This window comes from Ornithorhynchus anatinus, chromosome 5, assembly GCF_004115215.2.
Source record: "Ornithorhynchus anatinus isolate Pmale09 chromosome 5, mOrnAna1.pri.v4, whole genome shotgun sequence".
Lineage (NCBI taxonomy): Eukaryota > Metazoa > Chordata > Mammalia > Monotremata > Ornithorhynchidae > Ornithorhynchus > Ornithorhynchus anatinus.
In genome coordinates, this window is record NC_041732.1 from 13423993 (window position 1) to 13441670 (window position 17678).

Genomic DNA, 17678 nt, shown 5'->3' on the forward strand with positions numbered 1-17678 from the left:
GCACACCACACACACACACACACACACTGCTTAACAAATAATTTATTTGTTGAGTACTTATTTTGTGTCAAACACTGTTCTAATCCCTGGGGTTTAATCAGGTTAAACACAGTCCTTGTCCCTTCTGGGGCTAACATATGAAGTGATTCCTCCGGAATTACCCTACCCAAGTGTCTGCTGCCTTCAGCAGGAAAAGTCTATCTTAGGGACCCTAGGGGTACTTTCCCAAGTTCGGTCTGGGAAGTCCTAGAGAGGAGAGCCAGCTGTTGGCATTGGTGTGTTACCTTTGCCCGCTGGCTTAATCCTCATTTGAGGTTTCCGGCGCAGTTACAGGACGCGGGGCCAGTCACTTCGGTGTGTGTGCGTCCCCCTAGGAGTGTAAAGATGGCTGTGGTGGTCCTCCCTTCTGCTTTTCTTCTCAAAGAGAGGATTTTTACCTGCACCATAAAGGCTCGGGTCGTGTGCCCAAGACTTTCAGGTCAGGTTGGCTCAGCATTTTGTTCCAAAGGATACCTGCATAAAAGCAATCTGTAATATCTGTCTCCCCCTCTAGACTGTAAGCTCAATGGGGGCAGGGACCATCTCTGCCAACTGTATTGTATTCTACTCTCCCTAGCTCTCTGAACATAGTAAGCACTCAGTAAATACCAGTGATGCTGATGCTGATGATGGTGGTGTGATTGGAGGAAGCGTCTGGTGGGCAGGTCGGATCTTCTCGTTTCCGCCATCTGCTTCTTGGCCTAGATTCACTGGTGGTCATTTCCCAACCCCCAGAAGAATTCTGGACGAAACACTATCTGGCGAGCCAACACTTTTACCCCCTGTGACGAACAGCCTCCCCACTGAATTGTTTGAAGGCATCGCGTTGCCAGAGCCCAGAAGGCCCTGCATGAGGACCTCGGCAAACCAGTCTAAAGGCCCGAGTATTATGGATAGCCTTGGTCATCAGTACAGGCCAAAGCACAGCAGAGAAGGTTCCCGAAGCAATTCGGTGGGGGAAAGGAAGAAAACCAAGGAGCCCCTAAACTGGGTCGGAGGGCCCACGGACACACTGAAGTGTGGATTGAGGCAGATGATGCGGGTGAATTTTGGTCTTCCTGCTTAAGTCTGCCCTCTGGGGATCGGTAAAGTGAAATCTCTGGCGGGTCTCACTGGTCTCTTACTGATCTGTGTGTTTGTTTCCGTCTCCCTCCTTCGCAGAAGAAACCTAAACTACTTGGCTTAAAGGACCAGTCCCTGGCCGAAGCCAGCAAGCACGGCGTGGGGACGGAGTCTCTGTTCTTCGAGAAGGTGAGAGACGAGCAGCAGCGGGTTGCCTGGGCTTCCCCTCTGTCTCAGCATTAGCTTCTTTCAACAATGCTTCTGATGAAAGCGCCTAAATGTCTCCCTGCCCTGTACAGTGAAGCCCGAAATGCCCAAGCGGGCTTCTAGATGCCCTGAGCTTTTTAACACCGTTCCCTTGTAAAAGGTGGCCAGGGGCAGACCTGTCGAAAGAATATGACTTGAGAGAGCCGCAGACACCAAGTTGCAGCCCTTTGTTCCTTGAAACTCTGCCGCAAATGTAGCTTCTCCTGTGAAAGGAACGGTGGGAGGAGCGTTCATTAGAAATACCTCCATCTGATCCCGGGGTACATTGGGCATTCCCCATTGGAAATTTGACAGGCTAATTATCATTCCAGTGTCTGCATCAGGTGTATAGGGGCTTTATGATGCCTTATAATCCCTTAATTGCCCTGATGCTTAACCTGAGGCAAGATGACTTATTTGTGGGTTCAGGTGTGCCACATTGGTTGGGGGAAGGGGAAATGGGGCAATGGACCCGAGTGAATCAGCTGCAGCTCTACTTTGCTGATGATGAAGGCACTCCCCACCAGCAATCCTGAGGGGAAAGAATTGCTTTTTGGGAGCTGTGGTGGTGTGGAGTGCCATGACTTCCACAGGCCCTGACCCGGGCCGGACGCCTCCCTCTCTGCAACTTAACTGAGCCGGGGGCAGCTACCCGGGTGATTAGCGGGGCTGTTCTCATCGGGTTGGATGGCGGCTGCTTGACGTTAACTGTCAAACCGGCTCTGATGGAGACTAACTGTGTATTACTTCTGTAGTCCCTCCCCGGAGGGTGGACGACTTAGCGGCTGGGGGTCGGTTGCTTGCCAGGCCTCCAAAAGACAAGCCGGGGGAACTCTGATGGGCTCGCCTTCCTTTCAGTTCCCGGCTCTGGGAAGAACCCGGAGCTGCCGTTGCTTCCTGGGGAGGTGTTTGATCCTCGTTCAGTCAATTTCTTCCCTCCCCACCCTTAACCATTTGCTCCTCTCCTGATGTCTCTGTCAGGTGCGCAAGGCTCTTCGGAGCTCAGAAGCATATGAGAATTTCCTCCGCTGCCTGGTTATTTTTAACCAGGAGGTGATCTCCAGGGCGGAGCTCGTCCAGCTAGTTTCTCCATTCCTGGGGTAAGTGGAGAAAGAGGGCAAGTCCGCAGCCTAAGGGGGCACTAGTGTGTGTATGTTCGGGGGGCGGGGGGAAGGCCTTTCCTGGTGCGTCTGGGCAAATAAATAGAAAAGGTTAACTTAACTTGCTGTGGTATCCTCTACACCACCCAGCCATTGAGCTTGCTGGCCTAGCGGGACCATTCAGCTGCCCGTGAGGAGCTGGGACACTGGGTTTTCATGAGCCGGGGTTTACACGGGGAAAGAGAACATTCTTTGTGTCACAAAATTGTCCCTCCAGTTACCTGAGCCAAGCCTCGTCCTAAAAATAATAATTATCGTATGAAGCGCTTACTATGTTCGTGCACTTTTCTACACACAAGTAGATACAAGACAGGCAGTCCCTCTCTACCTCATGGGCTGGCAGTCTAAGCAGGAGGGAGAACAGGTATTGAATTGAGGTCCAGAGAAGGGAAGAGACGTACCCAAGATCACACAGCAGGCAGGTGGAAGAGCTGGGATTAGAACTCAGGTTCTCTGACTCCCAACCCTGAACACTTTCCACTAGGCCATGAGAGCAGGTGTCTTGTGTGGCACATTCCTTCTGGGATGCATGTTCCCTCACGTATCGCCTCTGCGCTTGGGAATGAGCCCCCCATAGCCCTTAAGTGCTCACCCTGCAACCTGCCGCACTTCCTCTCCTAGCCGAATACTTAGTCGCCTCCCCTGCCTGTAATTTATTTTAATGTCTGCCTCCCTCACTAGGCTGTTACCTCCATGAGGGCAGCGATTGGGTCTGCTTACTCTATTGTACCCTCCCAAGTACTTGATACAGTGCCCAGCACTTGGAAACTCTCGTTACCATTGACAGATTGAGTGCCGCTAAACTCAGTTCTCTGATATCTCAAGGGTTGTGTTCTTGAAGAGCTTCACCTGAGGTAAAACTCATGTGACAGGATATGCGCTTTGACTGGTGTCCCTTGCGGCTCACACTGCCATTTCTTCCGACACGACATCGCATCCCAGTCCCGTGCACACACATTGTCAGAAGAGTACTTTTGAATTCCCCTACCGCGTTCTACCCAGAGGGCGTCCTGGAAACTTGTGCTCTAGAAGAACTGAGCATATTGGGGCTTTTGGACCTATTTCCTCAGCACCTACTGCCTTTAGGGCACCGTGCCGGGTGCCGGAGGAATGTGTGTGGAATCCTGGAGCTCACAGTCTGGTTCTGGGAGTTTGTTGACACACTAATCACCCCAGACCTAGCTTGGGAAGGGGCAACCAGACAACCAATTTGATGGGCTTGTGCTTTCCAGGATCTGTCTCTGCCCGAATGTTTGCTAGTTAGGGGCACGTCTGCATCTTGAGTCCTTGGGCTCTGTTGGAGGAGTGGGAAGGTTAATGCCCCAGGGACAAGCTTGGGGCCAGGAAGTGTCAGCTTGCCCTGGACCCCCAGATGTCACCTGAGAAGTTCCTCTTCAGACTTGGGACCTGGGTTCTAATTCTGGCTCTGCTATGTGACCATGGACAAGTCCTTTAACTTCTGTGTGTGTGTTACCTCATCTGTAAAATGGGGGTTCAATGATAGTTCCCTTTCCTACTTAGACTGTGAACCCCATGGGACCGTGACCAACCTGATAATCTTGTATTTACCTCGGTACTTAGAACAGTGCTTGACTCCGAGTAAGCAGTTCCCAAATATTTAATGAAAAAGCAAAAAAAAAGCCCTGATATCAACCTGCCCACTTGATGGACAGAGAGCCCCGGGGTTTACCAGGACCCAGTTCCTTCCTCACTCCTTGCCAGTGAGGTGGGCTGGGAGGGTGTTCCTCAGTCACAGGGTTGTCTCTGAGCAGGAAATAAGGTGCAGAGGGGCGGGCTGAGCAGTCTGAACAGTAGCCAGCAGTGTGATAAGTAGGTGGGCTTCCAAGTCGCTCAGGAAGCGGGCAGTCCCCCTATCCCCAGGGCATGGCTTCAGCAAATGCCTTCTGATCCTTCCAGGCTGGGTCAACAGCAGGCATCGCCAACAGTCTGTCGTCATGTAACTAAGGAGTCCTCTCTTTCCGATACCTTCTAAATGTGGTTTCCGTCAAAGGTTTTGCAGCCGGACTTTAGGCGGCCCCGTGATTTAGACAAGGAATATTCATAACCTTGCCCTTTAGTGCTGAACAGCCTTGCCCCGTGAGAGGCTGTGTTCGTATCAGATGAAGATCTATAAGTTAAGTTGCCTGGCATACTCCTTTGCCACTGGGCCTTAATGCAGGGTAAAAGAGTGCAAAGCAGTAGGTACTTAATCTTTTTTCCCCCCTTGGGAGCAGAAGAACATCCTGTTGCTCAGTTCTAACTCCTCCTTCCTTGGTTTTGCCTTCCTCTGAGAGTGCAGAGCCTATGTAGTGGAGCAGGGGGACTGTCTGACCTGCCCAAGAGGGCTCATGGGTCAGTAGGAAGAGGTCAGGAAGAGTGCTTTGGGAGAACACACACCCCTAGGCACAGACAACAGCCAGGGGCTGGTTTAGACCCCTTCATATCCAACAGACCATAACTCTTCCCTCCTTCAAAGCCCAGTTAAAATCACATCTCCTCCAAGAGGCCTTCCCTGATTAAGACATCTTTTCCCTACTCCCTTCCCTTCTGCGGTGCCTAGGCACTTGGATCTTTATCCTTTAAGCACATGATGTTCACTCCAACCTCAGCCCAAAGCAGTTACATCCACATCCATAATTTATCTTAAGGTCCATCTCTCCCCGTAGATTCAAAGTTCATTGTGGGCAGGGATTGCATCTGCCAGTGTACTCTCCAAAGGCTTAGTACAGTGCTGTGCACACAGGAAGCACTCAGATGGGATTGATTCGTTGAGCGACATGAAGGGGGTTCACTCTGTCACCTAGAGGTGGAAGGGCTGGAGGAGAACTAAAGATTTCTTAGCAGTTTTGAAATCAGAAATTGAATTCTCAGAACCAATTTCTTCTTGGGGATGCTTCCTTCAGGGAAGTAGTTCCATGGGGAAATGGCCCAGAATTGAGCTTAAATTCCCAAACTTACTCTGACAGATATTCCCCTCCCCACCTCTTCCCCACTGGTCCCTGCTGCTGGGTGGCCGTGGTTTTGTCAAGAATTCCCTAAACTCCGTCTTGTCAGTCTTACGGGGAGAACTGAATCGTAATCCAGGAGCCACTGGGGCTGCCGTCTAGGGGTGCAAGTTACCTTGCTTCTGATTCCTTACCTGTTTTTCTGATTTGCTCCTTCAGGAAATTCCCTGAACTGTTCACTTGGTTTAAAAATTTTCTGGGCTATAAGGAGTCTGTCCACATGGAGACGTTTCCCAAGGAAAGGGCCACAGAGGGCATTGCTATGGAGATCGACTACGCCTCCTGTAAAAGGTTGGGGTCCAGCTACCGAGCCTTGCCCAAAAGCTACCAGCAACCCAAGTGCACCGGAAGGACTCCGCTGTGTAAGGAGGTAAAGTGTGCCTGTCTCTCTGCCCCTGTGCCCGTCTCGCTCAGCTTCCTGTTGTAAACAGACACTAGCAGTTTTACGAAAGAGTCGGAGATGCGGGTTAGAAATGGATTGCCCACTCTGCAAATTCGGAGACTCTTTCTCGCAGGCAAAATGGAAAGATCTGTGTGAAATTCTAGCTGTTCTTGACTCTCCCCTGGGTTAATAGCCTCTAGCGGTACTTAGGTGTTATAAGACAATAAATAGCCCAGAGCGAAGGGAGTCAGATGACCATTTCCCTTTAAAAAGAACGAACCACTTGTATCTGTAGAACGGGGCGTTTGTACAATAGTAGTAGAGATCCCATTGGCCATACTGTACATGCGAGACCTCTTCTGTTTCTAGAAAAAATGGCGCAGGTAATTAAAAGTATGTAGGTAAGGGTTTGTAGTTGATATTAGTGGAAAGAGGTGGGCCTGTTTCTAATGCTAGTTGTAGAATTCCAGTTTTTACAGTGTATATACCGAAATGGTTTGAGTGGGTTGAGTTTGGCACAGAGTAGTTTAGGGCTGAAAAGAAAGCACTAAAGTGACTAAAAAATCAATATTATTTTGGCTCAGGCTTGAGTAACCTAGTAGTTGTGTGGTTCTTCAACCAACAGGTTTTCCATCTTAACCTTTTTTTTTTTCCTTTCAAATTCCAAGGTTTTAAATGATACCTGGGTCTCCTTCCCTTCCTGGTCTGAGGACTCCACCTTTGTCAGCTCCAAGAAAACACAGTATGAAGAGCACATCTACAGATGCGAAGATGAGCGCTTCGAGGTACCAGCCTGCTCGGACCCCTGCCGGGTTCAGCTTTCGGGAGATGGGGATGTGTGAAGTGGCATCTTGCGAGTGGAGATGGGCTTAAATATGCCCCGGGACTGATCCGTTCATGGTCTCAAGGGTTGTTAGAGAAGCAGCATGTCCTAGCGGATAGAGCATGGGCCTGGAAGACAGAAGGACCTGGGTTCTAACTGCAGCTCCCTCACTTGTTCACTGTGTGGACAGGACACTTCACCTCTCTGTGCCAGTTTCCCCATCTGTAAAATGGGGATTAAGTCTGCGAGCTCCATATGGGACTCTATCCGACCCAGTTTGCTTATATCCACCGCAGTACTTTGTACAGTGACTGGCATAAAGTAAACGCTTAACAAATACCATTATTATTATTATTATTAGCTGTCCATGGGGTCTCTTTTTTTTTTGGTCCTGGCTAAAAGCAAAAATGGGTTAACCATTTTTTCACTTAAAGCCAAATTCTGCCGAGGCTGATTCTTCTCTCAATGACACTTATACTGGAATCTACATGTCCATGTGATTTAGCTGATTTGTGGGTAGCTTTTGCCTGGGCTTTCTCCCTCCCCCCGGGTAGGTAGCGTCCATTCTGTGGGGATTGCTTGATGGAGAGATGCTAAATGAAGTTGCTCACTGACTGGCTAGTTTCCAAGTAAACGTTCCAATTTATTGGTTAAGTGGCACAAAGTGATGGCCTGTGCCGGCTAAAGTCCCCGAGTCCAGATGCCAGTGATACAGTGAGGTTGGAGGCGTAAGTTAAAGGGAGCAACCTGTTCTCTAAGCAGGGACAGTTCCTTTTTCTGCTGCCAGAGTATGTTAAGAGGCCTGAGTAGTCCTTTGGAGATATCTGGGAGCTAGCTGTGCAATAAGAACTTGTGCCTCTTTGTATTTTCTGACACTTTTGGAGAGTGTAAATCGACACAGTAACATGACCTTGGTTTTCTCTTTGCAAAGGAAATTCATGGCACTTAGTATGTGCCATCGTAATGTAGTAAGCACTGGGGCAGAAGCAAGATCATCAGGTCAGACATAGTCCTTTACCCATGTGGTGCTCACAGTCAGTCAGTCATATTTATTGAGTGCTTACTATGTGCAGAGCACTGTACTAAGCACTTGGGAGAGTATTACGCACTTGGGAGAGTATTACAGGCACATTACCTGACGATAACAAATGTGCAGTCTAGAGAAGGAGACAGACATTAATATAAATAAATTGCAGGTATGTATATAAGTGCTATGGGGCTGAGTTGAATCAAGGGAACAAGTCAGGGTGATGCAGAGGGAAGTGGGAGAGCTTAGTCAGGGAAGTCCTCTTGAAGGAGATGTGCCTTCAATAAGGCTTTGAAGGTGGGGAGAGTGATTTTCAGTCACTTAGGAGGAGGGAGGGCATTCAGACCAGAGGCAGGGTATGAGTGAGAGGTTGGCGGTGAGACAGAGGTAGAGTGATAAGATTGGTTTTAAATGAGCAAAGTGTGTGGGCTGGGTTGTAGTAGGAGAGTAGTGAGGTGAGGTAGAAGGGGACAAGGTGATTGACTGCTTTGAAGGCAATGATGAGGAGTTACTGTATGATGCTGAAGTGGATGGGCAACCACTGGAGTTCCTTGAGAAGTGGGGTAACTGGACCTGAGCATTCTACCTCTCCCACAGTGTGAGGAGGAGGGAGAATAGGGGCTTCACATCCAGTTTACAGGTGAGGTAACTGAGACACAGAGAAGTGAAGTGACTTGTCCAAGGTCCCATAGCAGACAAGTGGTAGAGCTGGCATTAGAATCCAGGTCCCCTTGTTCCCAGGCTTGCACTCTTTCCACTGGGCCATGCTCCTTCTCACGTTCATTTTAAAAATAAAAGAGATGGAAGTCAGTTAAGGGAAGAGGAAGCGAAGCCTCTGGGCCCTTCCGAAATCATCTCATCCAGAGCACCTTCGCTGATCCAACTTCCCCTCTCCTCACCTGAAATCCCTCCACAAGCTGCCACTTCAGGGTCACCTAAGTGCGTGGGTGCTTGCAGCCTCTCTCTGGAGCTCTGTACATACCACTCTTTTCTACTCTGTTTTTCCCCCTACATGTAGTTTATTTTAGGGTCTGTTCCCACCCTCCCGCCCCCCGCCAACACCCCCACTGGATTATAAACTTGAAAACAAGGACCCTTGTGTCTACGAGTCTCTAGCGTACTCCCAAGTGCTTAGTTCAGTGCTGTGCACACAACGAGCCTTCAAATCCTGTTGATCAAAGTGAAAGGAAATAGGCCCTGGCAGAGAACTGAGCATGTGACGTGAAGAGGTGAGAGGTACCTCTGAGGCTCTCACATATCGAGGTGGGCATGAGGTCCTTGGCAGAATCCAGCAAGACCTCACAGACAAATTTAGAAGCAGCTGAGGCATGGGTTTACACTGGCCCCTAGCCCCTCTGCTTTTCTCCACCCTCATTTTGTATCTCATTTGGCTCATTGCTTGTGTGGCCTGCTGCTCAACGAGAGGGGCCCAGAGTAAGTAGCGGTGTCAGGAGTGTTTGATGGCTTTTATATAGCAGCCAGGGGGCGGGGAGGTGGGTCAGCTTCTATAGGGGGAAGGGGGAATGAAGGAGAATGCCTGGGACAAGCTTTCCTATTTCCCTTCTTCCATCTCCTGGAGGGGTCCAGTCAGTGTTGATTGGGAGAGAAGAGAGTGACAGGATGGACCCAGGTGGAGAGAACTGTTGGACTTTCTCTGTCTCTCTCTTCCTCTTTCTCCCCCTCCCCCCCCGTTTCTGTTTTTGCCTTACTGGCAAGCCAAGACTCGAAAGAAATTTTTGCCTTTGGCCTAAAAGAAATCAGATAGTAGGTGAAAAAGAGTTTAACAAAGATTTACAGCGTCACTACTTCCTCAGTACATGGATTCTGATTCCCAGCAAACGTGCCTTAAAAAGAAACATGTATAAAGATGGAGAGAAGCCAGAGGAAAATCATAGTAGGCTAATAAGTCTGCAAGCAGCATGGCCTAGTGGAAGGAGCATGAACCTGAGAGTCAAAGGACCTGCGTTCTAATTCCGGCTCCGCCACACACCTGCTTTGTGGCCTTGACTGAGTCACTCTAAGTTCTGTGTCTCAGCTCCCTCATCAGCATCACTGTTCTCCCTCCTACTTAGACTGTGGGACCCATGTGGGACCCGACGACCTTATATCAACCCCAGTGCTTAGTACAGTGCTTGTCACCCAGTAAGCGATTAACAAATGCCACGATTATTAAGGCTGGTTTGGGGAAAAGGGCATTTGAGTGAGACTTGGAAAAGTAAATTGGCTAGCATGATATTCGGGAGCTCTGAACTTTCTCTTCCCAATTGAGAAGTCCCCAGCTCAAGTGTATTGAGGCTATATGTGTATTAGAGCTCCTCTTTCTTTTCCTCAGCTCGATGTGGTCTTAGAGACCAATCTGGCAACCATCCGAGTCCTCGAGACAATCCAGAAGAAACTTTCACGTTTATCGGCTGAGGAGCAAGCCAAATTCCGCCTGGACAACACCCTCGGGGGCACGTCGGAGGTGATCCACCGCAAGGCACTCCAGAGGATATATGCCGACAAAGCTGCCGACATCATCGACGGGCTGAGGAAGAATCCGTCTGTTGCCGTCCCCATTGTCCTTAAAAGGTAAAGGTGGCGCCCCGCTCATGGCCCTAGAGAAATGCCGGGGGCGTTTGCCTGTGGCTGGTGGGCTGCAATATGAGGCAAAGGTCGTGCCGTTGAATTCAGCGGGGACGGATTTCGTGGGCAGTTGTACGACTAGCTTGTAGTGGTCTCGATGATGCACTTGCTGCAGGCAGAGCACTGTCCACTAGGCCCTGGGGTGGGAAATAGACCCAGACCCTGACCTTCAGGGGTTCACAATGCAGAAAAGCCATCACGGTCTGGAGGAGGGCACCGGGCTGTTGTTGCTTGTGACAAACGCCGAGGTGGGTGGGTGGGTGGCTGGCCGTCCGAGCAATTTGTAATCTCTCCCAACTAAAAGTCTCTGAGGTTCAAAGATCGGGGATTTCTGCTGGGGCAGTTGGACTCACAGGTGAAGTGGAAACTGGGGGTGAACTTGGAGAATGGCGATTCAGCCAAAGTGCTCTATTCCACTTCTTGAAACTGGGGAGCAAACCATATGCCCGCTCCTCATTCCTCCCTCAAAGGAGCCCCAACCCTAACCCCACCCTGAGGCGTTTGGCGGTCAGGGAAGGGGGACGCCTCGGAAGGAAGCCGCAGCCGCCACTGTCGACCCACGGCGCTGGGCGGGTCCTCCCAGCTGGAGGGACTGTGTTCTTAGGGAGGCAGCTGGGCAGGGGGCCGGGGGTGTCTGACCCACCAGTTCCCTGTTTGGTGCTTCTGGTAGATCACCCAGGGCCCCTTGTAACCGAGGCCTAGCCTTGTCTCTTGAGCTCTAGACTGTCAGCTCCCGGAGGGTAGGCCCAACTCTCTTGTATTGCACTCTCCCAGATGCTTAGTTCAGTGCTGTGCACACAGGAAGCAATCGATAATCACAGTTGATGGATTGGTCAGAGGGGTTTCCCCATACTTATCACTCATTTCGTCACCATGCATATTCTTTCCAGAAAAGCAGTTCCTTGTTGTCTGAGCAGGAGCTGTCCAACCTCCTTCCTGTTTGCACCCATATAGGGCACATTTGGATTTCTGTTTTCTCTAGGTTTGAAAGTTCAAAATGCAACTGGGCTTTTTTCTACAAGTCTTGTTCCTCGCTACCGTCCGAATGAGAAAGGAGTAAATGACAAAAGTTAACTTCAAGCGTGAACGTGCTAATACGAGATTTGTTCTTGCAGGATCCTCTTTTCTGTCGGTCTCCCTCTTTGTCTTTCCAGGCACAGTGAAATTGGTCTGGGGCCATATTCCTCTTTCCTAATCTTTACTTATGGGCAGGCTTCTCAACAGCCACTCCAAGTGATCTGTCCAATTTCAGAATTCAAAGTTTTCCCCAGAATCCACTACCTAAATATGAGTAGCTCTTTCTACCTAAAACAGCCCTTCCTTTAAATGATGCGTTGTGCATGGCATCTCCTGGTCTTATCTGAGCTGTGTGGGTAGCACCAGGAGGCAAAAAAAACTAATTTCCACTGTGGGTGATTTCCAGTCATTTATTCACTGCATTTTATAACCTTTCCTAATCCAAGCAAGTCTCACCTAATCAAGATTTTTTTACCATCCAAGCAAGGAGAGCCTACAAGAAGTCTGTAATGTTTAACCATATATTTTGGACTATAGTAAACACTTGAAGTCAGTGTGCCGCTTTTTCCACTTTTTTCTTCCCCAAAAGAAATTTCTCTCTCCCACCAACCCAAAAAAGGACTCTGTCTTCCTTGGATTTATCTGGGAGTCCTTTTTCCCCAAATTTTTTGCTGACTTTTTTTTAACATAATTTCAAGGAGCTCTAGCTGATGGTATTTAGGGACTTTCTGTCATTTACTCAAGTGACCTATCTCATATGAGTTGGCTTCCCAATTAACTTTGGGATTACTGGGTAACCCTTCTCTTTACCAGCACCAACCTTCCACCTCAGTGCCCACACTCATCCTCCCCAGAAACCCTCCTGCTTGCGAGGTTTTAGAGGAATTGAATCCTTCCTTTCTCCTAGGCTTCCCCCAGGAGGAGTCGTCTTCAAATATTTGGCTGTCAGCAGCCGATGAGATCACATTTTCTCCCCACACCCCACTCCCCAACTGTCTCAGTTTCTGGGTCTTCTTCTCTTCAAGGTTGAAGATGAAAGAGGAAGAGTGGCGAGAAGCCCAGAGAGGATTCAACAAGGTCTGGAGGGAGCAGAATGAGAAGTATTACCTCAAGTCTCTCGATCATCAAGGTATCAACTTCAAGCAGAACGACACCAAGGTGTTGAGGTCGAAGAGCTTACTCAATGAGATTGAGAGCATCTACGATGAGGTAAATGGAGGAGGGCATGGCACATCACTCCCCCAAATCCCCCTTGGAAATAGGCGGGGCTAGTGAAGGATTATTTAAGGATTTCTGATGCCATCACAGTGCTTTCTGGATAAACCTCCTCAGTGATGGTATTTATTGAGAGCTTCCTATGTGCAGAACACTGTACTAAGGGCTTGGGAGAATAACAATACCATGGACTTGGTAGACAAATTCCCTATTCACAACAAGCCTTGGGCGTAGAAAGCAAGGGTAGGGAGTCCTACATCGTGAGCTCTGGGGACGGTGCGTAACCTCTGTTGTTACTATTATTAGTATGATTATTTGTTGTGGTATTAAGCACTTACTATGTGCCAAGTGCTGTACTGAGCGCTGGGGAGGATCCGAGCTTATCAGGTTAGACACAGTCCCTGTCACACAGTGGGCTCCCGGTCTCAGGCTTGGGTCAGTGTTGGGAGAGATGAGGACTGGAAGCTTGTGGTGAGCAGGGAACGTGTCTGCCGATTCTGTTGTATCGTACTCTCCCAGGTGCTTAGTACGGTGCTCTGCACATAGTAAGCACTCACTGAATGCCACTGATGGATTGAGGAGGCCGTGCCTAAAACTTCCTTCAGTTGAAAGTCGGCTGCTTCTCTGGGCTCCCGAGTTTGGTGCCGCCAGACCTGTCCTCGGGGGCTACCGAAGCCCTTGGGGGAGAGGATGACTTGGCGGCTCACCTGCCCCTGACTCTAGTGCCCTTCTTTCTTTCTCTGCCCACCCCTATCTCTCCCTTGCCTTAGCGGCAAGAACAGGCCACGGAGGACAACGCCGGAGTGCCCGCGGGCCCCCACCTGTCTCTGGCCTATGAAGACAAGCAGATCCTGGAGGACGCCGCCGCCCTGATCATCCACCACGTGAAGAGGCAGACGGGCATCCAGAAGGAGGACAAGTACAAGATCAAGCAGATCATGCACCACTTCATCCCGGACCTGCTGTTCGCCCAGCGGGGCGACCTCTCGGACGTGGAGGAGGAAGAGGAGGAGGAAGAGCTGGATGGAGACGAAGCCACGGGGGCCGCCAAAAAACACAACGGCGTCGGCGGGAGCCCCCCAAAAGCCAAGCTGCTGTTCGGCAGCACGGCCGCCCAGAAGTTCCGGGGCGTGGAGGAAGCGTACAACCTCTTCTACGTCAACAACAACTGGTACATCTTCATGCGGCTGCACCAGATCCTGTGCCTACGACTGCTGCGTATTTGCTCCCAAGCGGAGCGGCAGATCGAGGAAGAGAACCGCGAGCGGGAGTGGGAGCGGGAAGTGCTGGGAATCAAGCGGGACAAGAGTGACAGCCCGGCCATCCAGCTGCGACTCAAGGAGCCCAGTAAGTGCCCACGCCTCGGTCCGGGACCCTGGCGGCTGAAGCCACTGGTCTTCTGAGGGGCGAGGAAGGAGGGATAAACTGAGTTTCGTGTCCAGGGCGGGCGACCTATGGCAGGCGCTCTCTGGCTCATCTTCAGTCCCGGTGTGGTTCAGCCAGTCCCCGGCCCACTCTGCAGGAATGAGGTCTGCCTGGGGCCGGGGGGCAGGGCGGCCTCTGCCAGCTGTCTTGTGGGCAAAGCCACCCCTGGTGTGGCAGCCGGGCCGGCCACGGCTCCCCCCACCTCAGGTGGCAGCTGCAAGGGGCGCCGTGGCCACTCTGCCCGCCACACGGACAGGGAGCTCCCCTCTCACGAGACACATTCTGTCGGGCTCTTTGCGGAGGGACTCGGGGTGGGGGAAAGAGGGTGCTGAGCCCCCTCAGACTTTCTGAGGGCTGGTGATAGTGACGTTAAAAGTTGCACGGGACTGGTGGGTGGTAACCCATCTCCCCTTCCCGGTGCCGGCCGGCTGCAGGAGACCGGGTCAGATCGGGTCTGGTCAGACTGTTGTCATGGGAGCAGATGGATGCCGATGCCAGCCCCTGGCACCCCCTTTCCCGCCCTGCCTCTTCCCGTTGGAGCCTTGGCTGGGAGGCAGAGAGCTAACCATGAGGTGGCAGCGGCTGGGGACACAGGGTGATGTCGCGACATGGTATTGCCCCACACTCAGCCGGTCAGCGGTAGATTTGGGTGCCCCAAAATCTGCCGACCTCTGCCCTAGTGTCTCCTTTTGAAGGCGAGAGGCCTTGGACAAGGCCCCAGAGACCAGACTGTTAGTATGTGGGGCTCCTGTGAGGTGTCACTTGTTGGTTGTTTTGAGCAAGGACTCTTTCCCGGCCAGTGGGGCATAGAACACCCTTCAGTGTAGTGGAGAGAGCCTCAGGAGACCATGGTATTCCCTAGGGAAAATCATCCTCACAGGACTCCCCCGCTGCCCATTGGGTGGATCAGTCAATCAAACAGCGATACCTGTTGAGCACTTACTGTGTGCAGAACACTCTACTAAGCTCTTGAGAGAGTGCAGTACAAGAATTGGTAGACACTTTTCCTCCCCACGAGGAGCTTACCGCCTGGAGGGAGGCAGGCATTAATATAAATAAGTATAAGGCAGGCATTAATATAAATAAGTATATTACTAAATGTACAGAAGGGCTGAAGGTGGGGTAACTCAGTTGAGATGACACAGAAGAGAGAGTAGTAGAAATGAGGACTTAGTCCAGGATGGCCTCTTGGAGGAGGTGTGATTTTTTTTTTATTTTTTTCCTTTTTAATAAGGCTTTGAAGGGGGGAAGAGTGGTATGTTGTCTGTTCAAGGGGAGGGAGTTCCAACTCATTAGACAAGGGGGTGGTCCTAAGTTAGATGAGATAGAGGTACTTAGTTGGCGTTGAAGGAGTGAAGTGCACGGACTGGTTGTAGTAAGAGATCAACAAGGACTGGTAGGGGACGAGGTGAATGGAGTTCCTCAGAGGCAGCCTTGAGCGTAATAATTTGTGGTATTTGAAGTGTTCACTATGTGCCCAACACTACTAAGCACTGGGCGTGAATCAAAATAATCAGATTGGACACTGTCCTTGTCCCTCATGGGACTCATGGTGTAAAGGGAAGGGAGAACAGGTGCGTATTTCATCCTCATTTGACAGATGAGGAAACTGAGGCCCCCGAGAAGTAAAGTGACTTACCCAACTACACCCACAGGGCAAGAGGTGGAGCCGGGCTGGGAACTCAGGTCCTCTGATTCCCAGGCCCGGTCTCTTCCCACTAGACCACACTGCTATCTTGATTGTAACATCTCCCCCAGCCCCTTTTCGTCTTTACCTCTTTTAGGCCAACTGAAAGGCTTCTGATCGTGGCCCAGCCGATGGGGCGTGCATATGCCTTGGGCGGGGGAGAAGACTATGGCCTAATTGATCGGTCCGTCAGCGGTCTTTATTGAGCACTTGCTCAGTGCCAGGCACTGTACTAAGTGCTTGGCCCTTAGTTGAGTATAACAGCGTTGATAGACATGATCCCTGCCCTTGAGAGCTGATCTTCTAGTCAGAACTAGTCCCTGGCCCTCGAGAACAGTTAGAGCTTTTTTTTTTGGTCACCAAACCCAGCATCTCCCGAAATCATTCTTAAGCGGAACTGTTGCCGGAATCCCCCCACCCCCCGCCCACCTCCATGCCGGTTTTTCCGGGAGTTGATGAGCTTGGTTGCGGTTGGCAGGTAGCTTAGGAAAATACCACTCCAACCCCTTGACCCCACAGCCCTTGCGTACATTTCTTTAACTTAGACATTATTTGTTTATTCTGATGTCTGCCTCCCCATCTAGACTGTAAGCTCACTGGCAGGGAACGTGTCTCCCAGCCCTGTTTTACTGTCCTCTCCCAAGCGCTTAGTACCGTACTTCGCACATTATGAGCGCTCAATAAACAGCATCGATGATGATGACGTGCTGCCATAGGGTGCCGGGCTAGAGGGTTGTCAGAGATGCCAGAGTGCTAACCGGACTGATTTCTGACCCGATGGGCTCCATCCGTCCATCATCGGTGTTTGAGCTCCAGGTGGCTCCAGCTCCAGTGGCTGGAGCTGAATAGACTTCGTCGATGAGGGGCTTTGAAACGCATAAGGGTTGCGCCAAGGTAGTCTGTCCCTGAACTGTTGTTTTAGAGATAGCATCTGAGGAGGCCACTCTGGTGCTCAGAGACAGACGGAGCAAGATGACCTCGTGCAGGTGAAGCAGTGTGGTCTAGTGGTAAGAGCTCCAGCCTAGGAGCCGGCGGTCCTGGGTTCTAAGCCCAGCTCTGCCACTTTCCAGTCATGTGGTCTTGGATGCTCAGACCGGTCCTTAATGTCTCTGGCCCTCAGTTTCCTCATCTGTTAAACGGGGATGCAATACTCATTCTCCCCCCTCAGTCTGTGAGCACCTCGTAGGACAGGGACTCTGTCCGTTCTGATCTCGAACGTTCCCCAGTGTTTAGAACGGTGCTTGGCACAAATACTTCAATGATTATGAAACTACAAGCACCAGCCAGTCTCCCCATCCTCAGTCTCCTCCTTCTCCCAGGCAGCAGGGGGAAGCGGGAGCGGCGATGGGGATGAACTCTGGCCTCCTGCCCTCATTTCCCATCTGGGAAATAGCGTCTTGACTGCTTCGCTTCCTCCAGGTGTAGAGGGGCAGTGGAATACTTCACCTCTCCTCTTCCTTTGCACAGCTGCCAACTCTCTGGGGAGGAGAGAGGGACTCCACCCCAGCCCGAAGGTGGGGAGAGTGATGTAGAGTTTGCTTAGATGAGTTAATGCGATTTGTAGAGCAGTTGGGGATCCCTTTGGAACCAGAGGACCCTGACGCATGGGAAGATTAGCCCGGAGTGCAAATGACGTCATTATTTCTAGAAGATTGAATTTGGCGCGGGAGCAGAAAGGCACGAGACAGACATCAGAGCCCGGTGGTGGCACCGCTTTGTCACCCCCAGCTGTTTCCCCACCACCACCACCCCACCATTACCACCCCTAAGAGAGACAATCTGACACTTTGCCCTGTTTGAAAATAACTCAGGGATCAAGTGACCCATGTGAAAAATACCGCAGTGCAGGAAAACAAGGATGTCCCCTGTCCCCCTGCCCTCGCCGAAGGAGCCAGTCTAGGAAGGCCCTCTCTGTGCTAAGGTAGTTGGGGGCTCTCAAGTCAGGGAGGGTCGAGAGGTCCTGAA

General features: G+C 51.0%; 1 protein-coding gene across 1 annotated transcript in view; it reads left to right on the forward strand.

Moving 5' to 3' along the window:
• Positions 1-17678, forward strand: part of SIN3A (SIN3 transcription regulator family member A) — a 60585-nt gene that overhangs the window by 35613 nt on the left and 7294 nt on the right. Inside the window, exons 9-15 of the mRNA XM_029065512.2 lie at positions 1201-1290; positions 2329-2447; positions 5672-5882; positions 6563-6679; positions 10077-10315; positions 12412-12595; positions 13372-13948. Coding sequence (XP_028921345.2) covers positions 1201-1290; positions 2329-2447; positions 5672-5882; positions 6563-6679; positions 10077-10315; positions 12412-12595; positions 13372-13948 — 1537 coding nt within the window. The remainder of the gene's footprint in view (positions 1-1200; positions 1291-2328; positions 2448-5671; positions 5883-6562; positions 6680-10076; positions 10316-12411; positions 12596-13371; positions 13949-17678) is intronic.